Consider the following 13,851-nt stretch of genomic DNA (forward strand, 5'->3'; position numbering starts at 1 on the left):
AGCTCAAGCCCTTACATGTGCTGGCAAATTCTGCCAGTCTTTCCATGCTTTCATAACTGTAGGACATATTCCTTTTTTTGGGGTAAGACCAGGACTTCACCCATTGAGCCATCGCTCCCAAACCTCTGTTCTGGAGCACAGCCCAAACACAGAACGCAAAGGTTGCAAGCCATTTACGTGCATGTGGAAGAAGCAGGGTAAAATCTAATGAAAAGGTTCCAAGTTTCTGACTGTGCTTTCTGGTATTGGCTACACATTCATTTTAACATCCAAAATTAGTTCTGTAAGCGAGCAGAAGCGGCTGAAACACGAGACCAAAGGAATTACCTAGTGAGTCATCAAAGTGCTTTATTTTATAAAGCCTTGCTCATGGTTGGAGTGTAATCTAAGCGCTAACATATACAATAATGAGACTTCCTTGCCCTGTCCAAATAAACAGTTTATCAACAATAATGAGTGACAAAACTGCTACACAGACAAAAAGGGTACATTTCTAAAATGGTCTAAAAATGTACACTGATTGGCCGCAATGGAACATTTACTCCAAGTACGTGTACCTCATTTTGACTTCAGGGTCTCGCTGCGGCCTCACACTTCAGGAAGCCACAGGAAATGAAACTCTGGTGATAAATGCAGACGATGGGGGGGCATACAGGAAAGGACAACAAAATATCAAGCCACAGTACCAACTTATTTAAATACATACAATACAAAAGTATACACATACATTACAGTGCTGCAGACATCACTAAGTCAAATGTAACAAAAAATCCTGTAGGGAAGGTAGGGCAAAGGAGAAAAGAATTAGTACACAGCAAAAGGGATAGCATGCCTTTGGCCACCAAGAGTGAGATGGGCTGCTATCTATAGGCTCCTTGGAAGTAAAACGTACGTTATGCACAGGTGCAGGCTGAGTAGAACTGATGTTAGTAATGGAGAAGGCATGCTGGCACTCCTGATCTCTGTTAGAAATGATGATGGGGAGGGCCTGACTTCCTTTAGATTGCCTACAAAATCTAACAATTTCAATAAAGAAATTTCAAAGGCACAGCTTTAGCACAGTGTATAAGTAGATAAACTTTAAGCATATGTAAATTTGTCTTTCAAGCATGGAATCTTCCAGGGAAAAATACAAGAAGAGCAGAAATACAATGTGGTTGTTTAAAAATTTTAAACAAGTTAAACATGATCAGCACAGCTTTAGGCAATGCACTGTACAATCAGATTTGAGTACACGGCAGGACAGGTCGTTTTGGTGATAAAAGACGTCCTTGGGAAAAATCCCTCTGCAGTATCCTTCCTCATTGTATTGTAAGAGTCTGCCGGGGGCGCGAGTGAGACATTCACCGTAGTACATGGCTGCACATTGCGCTTGGAGGGTGACGAGCATACTTCATCTGTACTGCAAAACAACTTCACATGTAAACTTAAAAGTCACATACTGTACACAGCTCTAAAATTCAGAAATATCCCTGCTTTCCTAATCATGTAAACAGTAAAATCCGGGGTTAATTTTTAGAGGGATAATCTACAATAAAATCCCGCCGTTTAAGCAGTACAACGTAAGCATCCGAACTGCAAATTCCCATTAAATTACAAGAGAATGGAGTTTCTATCTGCGCGCACATCTTGAGGGTGAGAGACTCTGCTACTGGTGCCCAGAACTATGCACTTCTTCAGACAAGCTTTTTTCCACTTGTAACATTAGTTCCTATATGGCAAGAATATAAAACAAATGAAAACTTCGGGTAACAAAGTGAAATAAGCAAGGTTTTCCCTTAATGTAAGTTCACGGCAGCAAAAATGTACGCACAGCATGAATTACACGTTAGCTCTTTGTAAGGTAGGAGACACCAGCTCCTGGTGCCTGAGAGCACGGGCTGCCCAATGCAACGTGTGGAGGAAAAGGAAGAAATGGGAGAAAGGGGAAAAAAAAAACCAACAAAAACCCCCCAACTGCAGGAACCTGATGGGAAGAGCTCCAGCACCACGGGCCCACTGCTGCAGTGCTGTTTGTAAGGAGTGCCAGTGTGCACGGTGTGAGTGTAACATTCGCAGTAAGGTTTTTATTATTATCATCACCGTCATGAATACTGTCACGTATCTTTTAGTTCAAAAAATAAACTGATCCACAGTTTACAATTTGCTATCAATATTGTAGACTTAACATGCATTTACTTTCCCCACCCCCACCCCACGCCTCTTTGCTCAGTTGCTCCGTTTCAGCTGGTAGCGTCAGAGTGGGACTGTCACAGTGCACTCTGAGTAAGCTGTTCTATTTATTTAATTTAATGTTTGTTTGTTTGTTTTGCACACACGAAAGAGTCAGAAATAGCTAGAACTATGCTGGGAATATCAGGCAGCTGTTAAAGCGAGTACTCCACCCCACTTCAGTCATCTTTGCCAGCAGATGTAAACAAAGGGGTTGCTTTCTGCAAGATGAGCGCTTCTCTGAGTTCCTTTTTCCCTACCCTCGTAGTCTCTGCTGCTGTCCCCAGGTCTCGTGTCTGTCCGCTGTGACATGAGGGGTTACGTCAAGATGTTGGCAATAAAGTCCAAGAAGCGCTTTGAATACTGTTCAGGATTAACAGTTGAAATTTCTGCACCGGCCTAAATACAGGATGGAGAGGGAAGAGGAAAGAAGGAAGAAGCAGTGTTTAGTGGATGCTTTGTCACCAGCAGCCCTGTGATGGATTAACTTGCGGTCTCAGAACCAGACACACACACTTCCACCAACCCTCCAGCAGAATATGAAAGGCACCTGTTTAGGCTTCACACCAGTGCAGGTACACTGGGCACCACAGCATCCGCCTCCCAGTTCTGAATGGCACTCTTCACTTTCTTTATTCCTCTTTACTTTCATTGTGTTTCATTCCCCTATACAATTCCCACTGCTCACACCTAAGCACGCTACTCACAGATTCCCATCTCTTGAACAGCAGCATCTTCCTGTAGAGGAGACTGAACCACTGCAGTTGGATCCCATGTGTCCCCACTTGGCTGATGCACATGGCTATCTGACTGCTAACTCATCTGCTTTGGAATATGTGGGAACAGTGAGACACACTTTTTCCAACTTTTAAACCTGGACTCCCCAAATGAGCTTCACAACTACTAGTTCAGCGAGATCATGGGTTTTTTGTTTTTTTTTTTTTAAAGTTCATTAATAATTGCCAGCTAATGGCTGCACAAGGCCTGCATCGCCGTTCAAGTGCTTCTAGAATGGAGAAAGTAATGAGCAAAATGTACTGCAAGCCTGTCCAGGGCTCTCACTGCTAGGCATTCTAAGTCACCTTCTATTGGAAACTCAAAAAACCCAAACTCTGATTAAAACCATCCACAGTGCCCTGATTCTTAGAGGAGAGACCCCAGCTTCAGAAATGATTATGATCTTTTTAATGAGCTTAGGAAATTCTGACCTCCAAACACCATCAAGTGATAATGGAAAATACAAATCTTCACTTTGGAAGACTGGGCTGCTTTGCCATAACTCTTTGGTGTCTGCTGCTCAGCAGCAGTTTCAGTCAAAAATAAAGAAATTCATGGCAGTCAAATACAAGCCTTCACTGAATGGTATCCAAGTATCTAACATGTACTTTTTATACTTAATCTTGCAAATTGAATTTTTTTTTTTTTTTGAAAGAAATCTTTGAAAGTCAGACACGTTATATGCTGAGGAATTGACTTTCAGCAGGTTGTACCCAACAATGAAACCACCAGGGGCCCGTGTCAGAAGTAAGATTCACAACAGCTTCCACTGAGCTGCAAGCTAATACAAGTACCTGGTGAACAGCTTTGTCTGCAAGTATAAAATACATCCCACTAATGCGGGACAAAGCCCTAAAAGGGCAGTGCCTCACTGGTCTTCTTTATAGGTAACAAAAATGTGTGTAGCTGAAGAGAGAGCTTTAGTATGCAATGTATAGAAGTTACTCTGTGCTGTTCTACCCCGTATGAAACTAGGAAAAAACAATCTCTCTCCTTTGCACAGGTCTCTTGAAATGTATTCTATCAGTGCACTAAACAAGAAAAACGCAGAAGTATAAACTGTATCAGAGGAAGAAAACAGACACTTACCCCATGCTTTACTGTTTTTGCAGCATGGGCAGCTTTCTTTTTTGCATCATAATGAGTAAGAATGTCAATAATGGCCATAAAATATACTTCCTTCCTAGGTGCACCTGCAAAGGACAAGTACATGAAAGTGAGAATGACATTTCAATCATGCCTTCTCCTTCCAGCAAAGGAGACTTCTTTAGGATCACTCAGCAGCTGGGGAAGGGTAATGTCAGTCAAAATTAAGTTCTGTAGAGACCACAGGCTCAAGATATTCCTAAGTGAAAGTTTAAATGCACTTATATGTATTGTGAAACCCCTGAATAAGTGTAAAATAAAACACCAGCATACAGAAATAGGAATTATTGCTCACTTAACGTGGCTTTCAAGTTCCTTTATAGTTATACAAACAAACAAGGAAAAACTAAATTTTATATGAGAGGCAGTGCTTCTGAGTCAGCAAAAGCATATTTTATTTATGAATGAAACTACATATTTATTAATGTAAATGCTGGTGAAAAAAACAGCAGACACTGCTGTCTTGAACAGCCACTGAGAACTGTGATGTCTGAACAGCTAGTTCAGAACCTGAGCTGACTGTGCAGCAGGTATGCTAGCTGACTGCATGCATCCCCACACATCACTACATCTGAGAAATATGTTCAGTAACAAAGCTGTGCATCACAGATGTCTTTTGCTGTTTGCTTCACCCAAAGAACAACTGATTTCCTCCTCTACAAAGCAAATTTATATTGTTCTACGTAACTTTCCCTTAATATTGTTGTGAAGATGTTTGGGTTCCAGTGTAAGAATCTTAGCATGCAAATGTTTATTACTACTTACTTTCATGAGATTTTATTCCATAAACATCAATAGCTGGATCAAATTCCCCAGGAGCCAAAGGCAGCAAGCTGTTCAGTGTATTTCCTGGACTGTCTGGAGGAGTTCCAATAGGGTGTGTCCCATCACTTTCACCTTCATCTTCTCCATCATTCTCTTCACACTCTACTTCTTCCTGTTCAGCTCTTTCAACATCATGAATTCCAACTAGCAAGCTGTAGTCCATGAGTTTTAGCTGAGCAAGGAACTAGAAAGTGATAATAAGCAATTTATCAGTATCACAGACAAATGTGAGCTCCACTTTCAAATAAGAGAAGTTACAAAGATGCCATCGGTTGAGAAAAACGGGCACTTTTAAGAAAAAGCCAAGTGGAGAACTAAGTGATAAAGCTAGCAAAGAGAGACCTTTAATTGTTAAGATGTAGTGATAGCTGCAGGCCACTTACAACTTACACTAAAAAGCCCTAGGATACTGTAGCAGTGTTCCAGCTAGAGTTGTTCTGACAACCACAGCAGCACATGGGAAGCCATGGTCTGCAGCCACGTCTGTCCCTTCACTTCCTTCTCAGCCTTATTACAGAATCACGCAAAAGTGCTTAAATATCCTTGCAATGGAAATTGCAACTGTGAAGTTTTACATCACGAAGAAATGAAATGATGCCATACTCTCTTCAGAATTCAAGTCACATAAGCAAAACATAAACATGAACGAAAGCACACCTTTGAATCAAGGCTAAAGATGGGAGTTTGAAGAAACTGGGAAATGAATGTACTTACTGTGTAGACAAACCGTTCTTTCAGTTGATGGGAACAGTGTAAGGAAGGGAGAAAAGAGGAAGATGAAAATAAGAAATGTTACCAAGCAAGAAGAAGGGATTGACAGCTCAAGGAGTGAAGCTGCCATAGGAGGGACCCCTGCTTATGATACACACAGAGAGAACCTGAAAGTACAAATCATTTTAGCTTTTAGAAGAACTAACAGGCTATAAAATTCAAATTAGAGCAGACCAGAGAAGGGATGTTGGTCAGACTTTGGAATAGTGGGAGGGAACAATGAGATAAGTATGAAAACATCAAGAAATAAAAAAACAAGTTTGTCAAAATCCTGATTCTGAGATTCTGAGATAGTCATAGCTAACATGACTCTGAATTAAAGTGCTAGAAGTATATTATGAAAAGAGATTGAGAACAGGCTTATGAAGAAAGAAGTTGGTTTCTAACCATTTCAAGTACAATAAAGCAAAAGACTGTTCACAAGACTGGAAGAGAAGATATACAGTAATATACAAGAAAAACAGATGAAATTGGCCAAAGGAAATGGAGTGGAAATTGGAGAATTGGAAGCCAGTAAGGTATTTGATAAATATCAAGAGAGAGGAGAAAAATCTACCAATAACGGTAAAAAATTACAAGAAAGAGAACAGACCCTTGGGAAGAAGAGTGAACTGCTAATTAGAGGAACAAGGGTTTTGTGAAAGCAGAGTAAAGATCATCTGACTTACAGCGGAAAAAAACACCCTTATGTGATTGTGCTCAGGACAGTTTCAGTGGAATGAGGGAGCAGGAAATGAGGCAGGAATGAACTGAGAAAAGTCATGGATGAGAGGCCATCAGAACAGCAGCAACAGTTATTACTACAATAGCAGTAGATCTTATAATGTGCTAGTCTGAATAAAGGAAAGGATGCGAGACAATTATAAGAGAAACACAGTGCAACAAAAAAAACATTTAATGACAAAAAAGAATGGATACAGAGACACATTCTTCAGAATTCTATTTCACAGTCTGACTATAAATACTTTTCATGAGATAATTTTATGCAAAGTTCTCTTCACTGTAGTAAAAGCTGCATCCAAGTCCAGGTAAAAAATGTAAACTATTAGTTAGCTAGCAAGGGCAGAAGAACCAGTAAAAGCAAAACAGGCTGAAGAACAGCTTGACTTCATTAAAATCAGGTGTCAGACCACTTCACACTCGTGGTCTTTGTATATTTAACAATACTCTGTATAAATTCCAAAATCATAAAACACAGCCTCTCAAGATATTATCTAGATTCTGCCCTTGTATTTACAATCCAGTAGATGATGTAAAAGATAGCACACAATCCACCTTCTGCAGCCATAAAATATCTTCTATATTCACTGCACATGTTTAAGATCTTGTCTGCAACCTACTTAAACTAAAAGCTTTAGTCAGCAACTGCACTATATTAAAGAGCACAAAAATTTAGTTCAAATAAACCTATCTCTAGAGCTGTGACATTGACAGAGCAATTTTTTACCACAATGTTCCAAATATAGGAGAAGCATATACTGATATTTCACAAAGTACTTTTGTTTTCATAATTACCATCATCATAAATTTCTCATCATTATGACAATGGGAAATTACATTTCTTCAAAAGCAAATGATTGCAAATTCTAAGTCTTCAGTATTTTGTACAACTACTGAGCTTCTGAACAACACTCAGATACAGATCTGAAAAACTAGACAAGTCAGTTCACATGGCCATGCTGACAGAAGTAGCTGAAAGTCTCGTTAAGTCCCAGGGGCAATCTGCTATCAGGTCTCTTCCAACAAGCAGAAACAGATTTTAGCTTTTAAGTACAGGGATTGCAAAATATTGTGTTTATTGATAATATTCTGAATTACAGAAACTGAAGTCAAGTTATACGAATTAGCCCCAAATTTAGTTTTCTTTATTTGCTGACTGGCTAAATCAATCATAGTAAGTATGACATTATATTTGTATATTAACATTTTTCTAGCAGGAATAGACTACACTCAGCCAATTAGAAATCTGTAAGACCTATGCTAATAAGTCCACCTGGTACATACCGATTTCTCTATGTATCACTGCTGTGATACTAAGCATAATCTAAAACTGGATTACTAAGATGAAACAAATAGAGCATGCACAGCCGTGAGTAAGGGAAGCTACATTATCTGTTACAGGCTGCAGTCCACACACATGGCTCCAGCTAACATCAGGCAGTCCTGGTGTACCTCCACCTGTAAAACAACCAGCAATACTCACCTCTCTTGGGGGCATTTGGAAGGACTATGCTTGTAAAGCCTTATGCACTAAGTAGTACCATCATTTTTACATCACATCATCAAGGCAGGGATAAAGCATGGCAACCAGCTATGGCATCAAGCCATTTATCACAGCAGCAAAAGCAGTGAGCAACTCCTGAAAGTTTAAATTATGTTTCATTTAAAACAGTCAGTGCTTACAGATAAAGTTTTCATTTATGAATTACAGGTATGCTTTCCTGAGCCATTTCCAATTTGCCACACATTTTAACAACAAAGAACCGAACAGGGGCACTCTTACCTCAACGTCCTTCTTGAGTTTCTCAAGGAACATCTTTTTGTTATTTTCATCAATATGAATCTTTTGGCCATCGTTAATAAAATCGTTGTCTTTGAATGTTGGCAGCTCTTTGGCCTAAAATAAACAAAAATTGCTGTCAGAGTCAGAACACAAACAGAAGTGCAGTGCAGCTGATGGTTCAGAATGGGTCCAGAGCAAAAGCTTCTCCAGTCCCACCAGGAGCTGAACCCTCAAACCTCCCAAAACGTGGAAGGCTCTCAAAGGCCCAAAAGAGGGCATTAGTGAGCTGTCACAGCTGAAAGCCCCACCACTTCTGCAGTGTGAGCAACTACACTTGCAGAAATTGTCCTCCCTTGCTTACCATGTTTGAGAGCCTACAAGGTATACATTCTCTGGGACTGCAGTAAATTTAACTAAGACAAAATATCAAACTCAATACTTCATTTGCATCTAACCTTCAAGTCCATACTTCTTCCAAGATATCATTTGTCAAAGTGACAGTAAGTGAAGCTGAGACACAATCTATACCTCATAATGAAGTGCTACTGCATCAGAGCTTACAGATCAAGCCAGACTGGATTACACTTTACATAGCTACTGTAAATGTTAGTAAGTGCCTAATACCAAATAACTGTTTATAAAATATCAAGTGAACATGAATTATGCAATGCTGCTTAGAAGTGGTGAATGCCAGAGAAGACTGCTGCCTTTTAAATACATAATTAAATATTCTTGATATTGGAGCATTAGTTGATTATCTTCACCTTTAACTCTGCCATGAAGTGATTTGCAACAGCATTAAGGAAAGCCAGAAACTCTCACATGACCGCTGCAGTAACCACTAGTTTAAGTACTGAGACCCTCAAACGGGCTGTTTTCAGAGGGCAATGACTGAAAACTTGCTCTAAAGAAACACCCAACCAAGAAAACAGATGACAAAATAGTTCCTCCAGGGTATTTGGCCAAGTGACCCAGAAGTAATCATAGCTTCTACAATCAGAGCCTTGAAAAATTCTGCCCATTCAGTCTTTCTCCCTGCCCTCATCTCTCATCAACATTAGGGAAGAAAAGGCTTTGTTTACAAAGAAATGTGGCAGAACACCTGAGTGTTAATCCTCATTTGCAAGTCCTCCCACTAGGAATGAAAAGCAGCTAACACCAGCCCACTGGAATATCCTCCACCAGCACAAGCAGTAAGTACGTAGCTCTACCAAACAGTACTTTTTGTAAGTTTATTTTCTTTCTACAACACAGTAAGGAGAAGACGTCTGTATCTTCTGCTGCTTCTCTGAAACACGCATACTGGAAAGCACAAGATTAAAATACAAATGACACAGCAGACCCTGCAGTGCCTTCATGCATCTTCCCAGAAGCTTTTCCTGCTGTTGGGCTGTGCACAGAAGTGGCCAAAATGCTCAGCTTCCCAATTCTTCAAATTTATTTTCTTGGACTTGGAAATTAGGAATTGCTTCAGATCCCACAATGCTCCGTTTGTGAAGAAGTAACTGTTATCACCTAAGTTATTGCCTCCAACATTTCGTTATGAATCCATGCTAAATTCATTGCATCCCAATACTTATGAACCTTGGAAAAAACTAAAGTCCAAGCCTTTTTGCTCTGAACCACTGCCACGTTGCACCTAGAACACTGTGATGTATTAAGATACCCTCTAGTGTTGCTCCAGAGGCTTTCTATCCATAAGTTCACATGAAAGAAAAGCCCTGCCTCAGGGCACTGCTTCCTCGGGTGAGCTGTCCTGAAGTGCTTCCCTTACAGGTGCCACAGATGCTTCCTAAAGCCAGCAGTGATTTGGTTACTGCTGTACGACAGCATCGATTTTCTTTCTGACCTACTGAACGAGAGGTTCGGGATGAGAAGGGAGCAGGGGGAATTTCAGATAAGCATTCCTGTCACACGCAAACAGCCCCACAGAGGAGGTCTGGTTCTGCAGGGGCGGGCTGGGGATGTAGGGATGCTGCCAAGGCCAGCGATGGAATCTGATGTGTGGGAGGTTCAAGAATGGAAGGATTTGGATGAATTCAGTAAGGCTGAAACACTAATGAAAAGAATGCAGAAACCGTGCTCCTTCACGGCTAGCACCAAAGTCACTAAAAAGTCCTCATCTTGAGTTATGTCTGCGCCCAGCTGTCCCAGCAGCAGATGACCCTAGGCAGTGGTTAAAGCAAAACAAGCCCATCGACACTGAAAAAAACCCCACTGATGCTGTATGAGACTGGGGGAGGCAAGGAATGCCCGTGGCTCAGACATGACATGCGGATCCATGGGCAGGCTCTGCTGGACCGGGCAGGAGCTACTTTCAATAGAACTGCGCTAGCAATGCTGAGACTCTCAGGCCTGAACACCCTGCAGGTTTTGTCTGAGGGCACGTTTCCTCACCTAGATCCCACAGCAGTGAAGGCTTCGCAAATGCAAGCATGAACTGAAAGCCAGCACTGATGCATGGAAACAAAAAGAGCAAGAAATAAAAGCTGCAATATAAGAAACCGGAGCTAAAGAGCTACATGCTGGTGGTTGCTCTCACCATGTTATGTGAATGATGCCCCCAGAATACATTCTTTCTTCTACCTCTTTCCAGACAAAGCTTTCTGTGTCTTTCTTTTTTTCTTATGTGCTAGACAGTATCACACCCCACATCTACTTGAAGCTGAACAGCCCTAGGATACTGCTGTAATCCCAAATATTATTAATCACAGTCAGCACTAGCAGAAATTCTAGTGGCAATTTTACTCAAATTAATGGCTTAGAATTTATTTGAGGATTTAGGAATGAAAACCCATGACATATACAACCAGAAGTGGCTCCAGGAGTTACTTAACATTCATAATGTATGTGTTCATTTTGCAAAATTCAAATACGAACATTTTATACTGATGCACTGAAATAAATACAAAGCAAACCACATTGTGGCAGTCTGAAACACTATCTGAATGAAAAAATTGGGACTTCACTTTAATGAAATAATTGATATGATTAAATTTTAATGAAGTCTCAAATATTTCCAATGAAGCAAAATCCTTGTTGGAAAAAGATTCTCCCAGAATGTAATTCATTATAATGAACATATTACTATCATTAAAGAACTAAATATTTTAAGAGCTGCACAGGAGATGAACATCTAACTACTTCCACTAAATTAATAATAGATTTTCTTTCTGAACCACTTCCATCATTTTTAATCCCCTACTTAAAGATGCAAGAAAGGCACAGTAGTTTTACAAATATGGAGGATCTATTTATTAGAAAAGCACGCTATTTACACACTTCAGGTTCACATTCTGAAGTTTGCCATGGTTACAGACAACTTTAATGATAAGAAGGTTTTACTGTCTTTGAGAGGGCTGAAAAGCAATGAAGTCAGTTTCTTTTTGGACTATGATGACAGAACACACAAAGCCAGATTCAAAAACTAAAATTACTGCGAAGAATCAGAGGCGAAATTTCACTTCTATATGGACATGGATGTAGTTTTTGCAGATGTCTTACGCATCTCAATTCAGCATCCTATCCTGATTTGTTAAAATGAAAAACTAGTACATATTTTCTTTTTTTCCAAAGGGTTTTTTTGCATTATGACCTAATATAACAATCATGGGCTGGTATTAATGCTGACATTTTGGAAGAAGCTTGATAAAACAGTTGTAGGACAGTGAAGTTTGAGAATAATTGTTGGACTGAAGAAGGGAAAACAAACAAACAAACAAGAACAGAAAAACCCCTAACTTCACCACCTGACCTCACCTAGCAAAGGCAAAGAGTAGGCTGTGGGAGAAACAGTGCATGGAAATGTTTGCTTGGAACTAGTCACCAGCCACCTTATTCCCACAGCTAATTGCTGGCAGAACTGGGCTGTCAGTTTATACATTTTGGAAATGGTGTACAACATCTGCCAAGAATTAAGTTCTGCATCCTAGGCTTCTTTTCTTAGTGCATTCACTTTTTACTTTTTTTTTTTTTTAAATTAAAAAAGTGATGTTAACTTTAAACTCATACAAGGAAGGCAGCATTTTTAAAAGAAGGATATTATGAATTTATTTGCAATAGTTTGGCACAGGTGGTTTTGAACTGAGTCAAAGGTTTGAAGGCACCAGATCCACAGGAAGAAAGAATAACTATAATCTCCTTTGGAAGTCTGGAGATGGGAGCTGCTCTCCTCCACTGGTTATGGATTCCAAGCCTCTCTTGCACAAACTGCCTTGTCCTGGGCAGGCATTTCTGACCAAACGAGGTCCTACTGCAGTGTTTGGCAGAAGGGGACTGTAAATGGCAATGAAAATAAAGGTGCAACCTCAAAACTGGGGTTTGAGAGAATGCTGAAAAGGTTTTAGAAGGTACGAGACGGATTTCTGTAGGACAAAAGATTGTGCAAGAAAGTGTAGATGGATTAAGAATTCAAGCATGTACAAAAGTAGTAGCTAAAAACTTGTGATCAGGAAAATGCATCCAGAATTATACCTATAGTGAATATTCTCCAGCTACAAAATGAACATGAAACATAAAATGCAAGACCAAGATTCTCTTTAAGAAAAAAACAACTGCTTTAACACAGAGAATACAGACCTTTAAACAAAACCAAACCAAAAACCTACCCACCAGTCAACAGGAAAATAGTGATTTGCTTAAATAACAGTCATGGGTTAGCATCATATGAAGGCAAAGTGTTGAAACAGGAATCTGAACTCTGAATATTTATTGTTATCTTTGCAATGCATGGCAGTGTGATGATTTGAAAGTTATGATCTCTGCATACGTCAACTTGAGATGTATTTCACAGAGAAACAGCAGTCATGCTTCATTTCTGTTGCGTGCGACTGGCAAACAAGCAAATCGAAATCATTAAAAGAAATAAGTCAAAAATGCATTTTTAAAACAGCAGGAAAAAATTCTAAGCTTTGGGGCTGATCTGCCTTGAATCAAATTTTACCTACTTCAAGACTGCGTAAACTTGGTGCTAAGGTCTTGTATTTACTGTCTTTTTATGTATTTGGGCTTATTTACGAAAAATCACATATCACAGAGAGTAACAGAACCCAGTTAGCATTAACAGAAAGACATAATTATCATTCTATGAAATTCTACAAGGAAGATGAAATATGATAGTTTTCACATCACCTAGTTTTATTTGCTTCTTGAAGTTTCTGAATTGTTCACTCACCAGCAACATCCTAAAGTTCTTTATAACTACAAGTACTCCCAGCTGGAACTGCTAATTTGATGTCATACTGAAAGTACAGCATAATTATGAGCAGACAGACCACCAGGGGAGTTCTGCATTATCCTTGTTTCACTTAAGAGGGCAAAATTGTCCAAGGAATGAATAGAAAATGCCCACTATTAATGTTTCTTTTTTTTTTAAGGCGGAACTAAAGACTAAAAAAAATAAAGGAGCAGCTGTCAGAACTTGACAACTGTTGAAACATACTGTTCTTTTTAAATTCAAGACATCTGTAAGTGCATGTTATGATATTTGTTGCCAAGAAAGTGATGACTTTATTATTAAAAATATCACTTACAATGCAAATGAGAAGAATTGTGTGCTAAGGTGAAATCTAAGGGATGGAGCTTGTCTCCACGCTGATTACCATAAAACACTGAAATGA

The 13,851-nt window shown here is 39.6% G+C and overlaps 1 protein-coding gene across 2 annotated transcripts in view; it reads right to left on the reverse strand.

Moving 5' to 3' along the window:
- Positions 1-331: 331 nt before the first annotated feature.
- Positions 332-13,851, reverse strand: part of PIP4K2A (phosphatidylinositol-5-phosphate 4-kinase type 2 alpha) — a 101,119-nt gene continuing 87,599 nt past the window's right edge. For both annotated transcript variants that reach the window (XM_042888888.1, XM_042888887.1), the window contains exons 7-10: positions 8,234-8,347; positions 4,900-5,143; positions 4,078-4,181; positions 332-2,610 (exon numbers count right to left, since the gene is read on the reverse strand). In XM_042888888.1, coding sequence (XP_042744822.1) covers positions 2,530-2,610; positions 4,078-4,181; positions 4,900-5,143; positions 8,234-8,347 — 543 coding nt within the window. In that variant the 3' untranslated portion in view covers positions 332-2,529. The remainder of the gene's footprint in view (positions 2,611-4,077; positions 4,182-4,899; positions 5,144-8,233; positions 8,348-13,851) is intronic.

Source organism: Lagopus leucura, unplaced genomic scaffold, assembly GCF_019238085.1.
Source record: "Lagopus leucura isolate 7727_CA_CO unplaced genomic scaffold, USGS_WTPT01 Super-Scaffold_100157, whole genome shotgun sequence".
Lineage (NCBI taxonomy): Eukaryota > Metazoa > Chordata > Aves > Galliformes > Phasianidae > Lagopus > Lagopus leucura.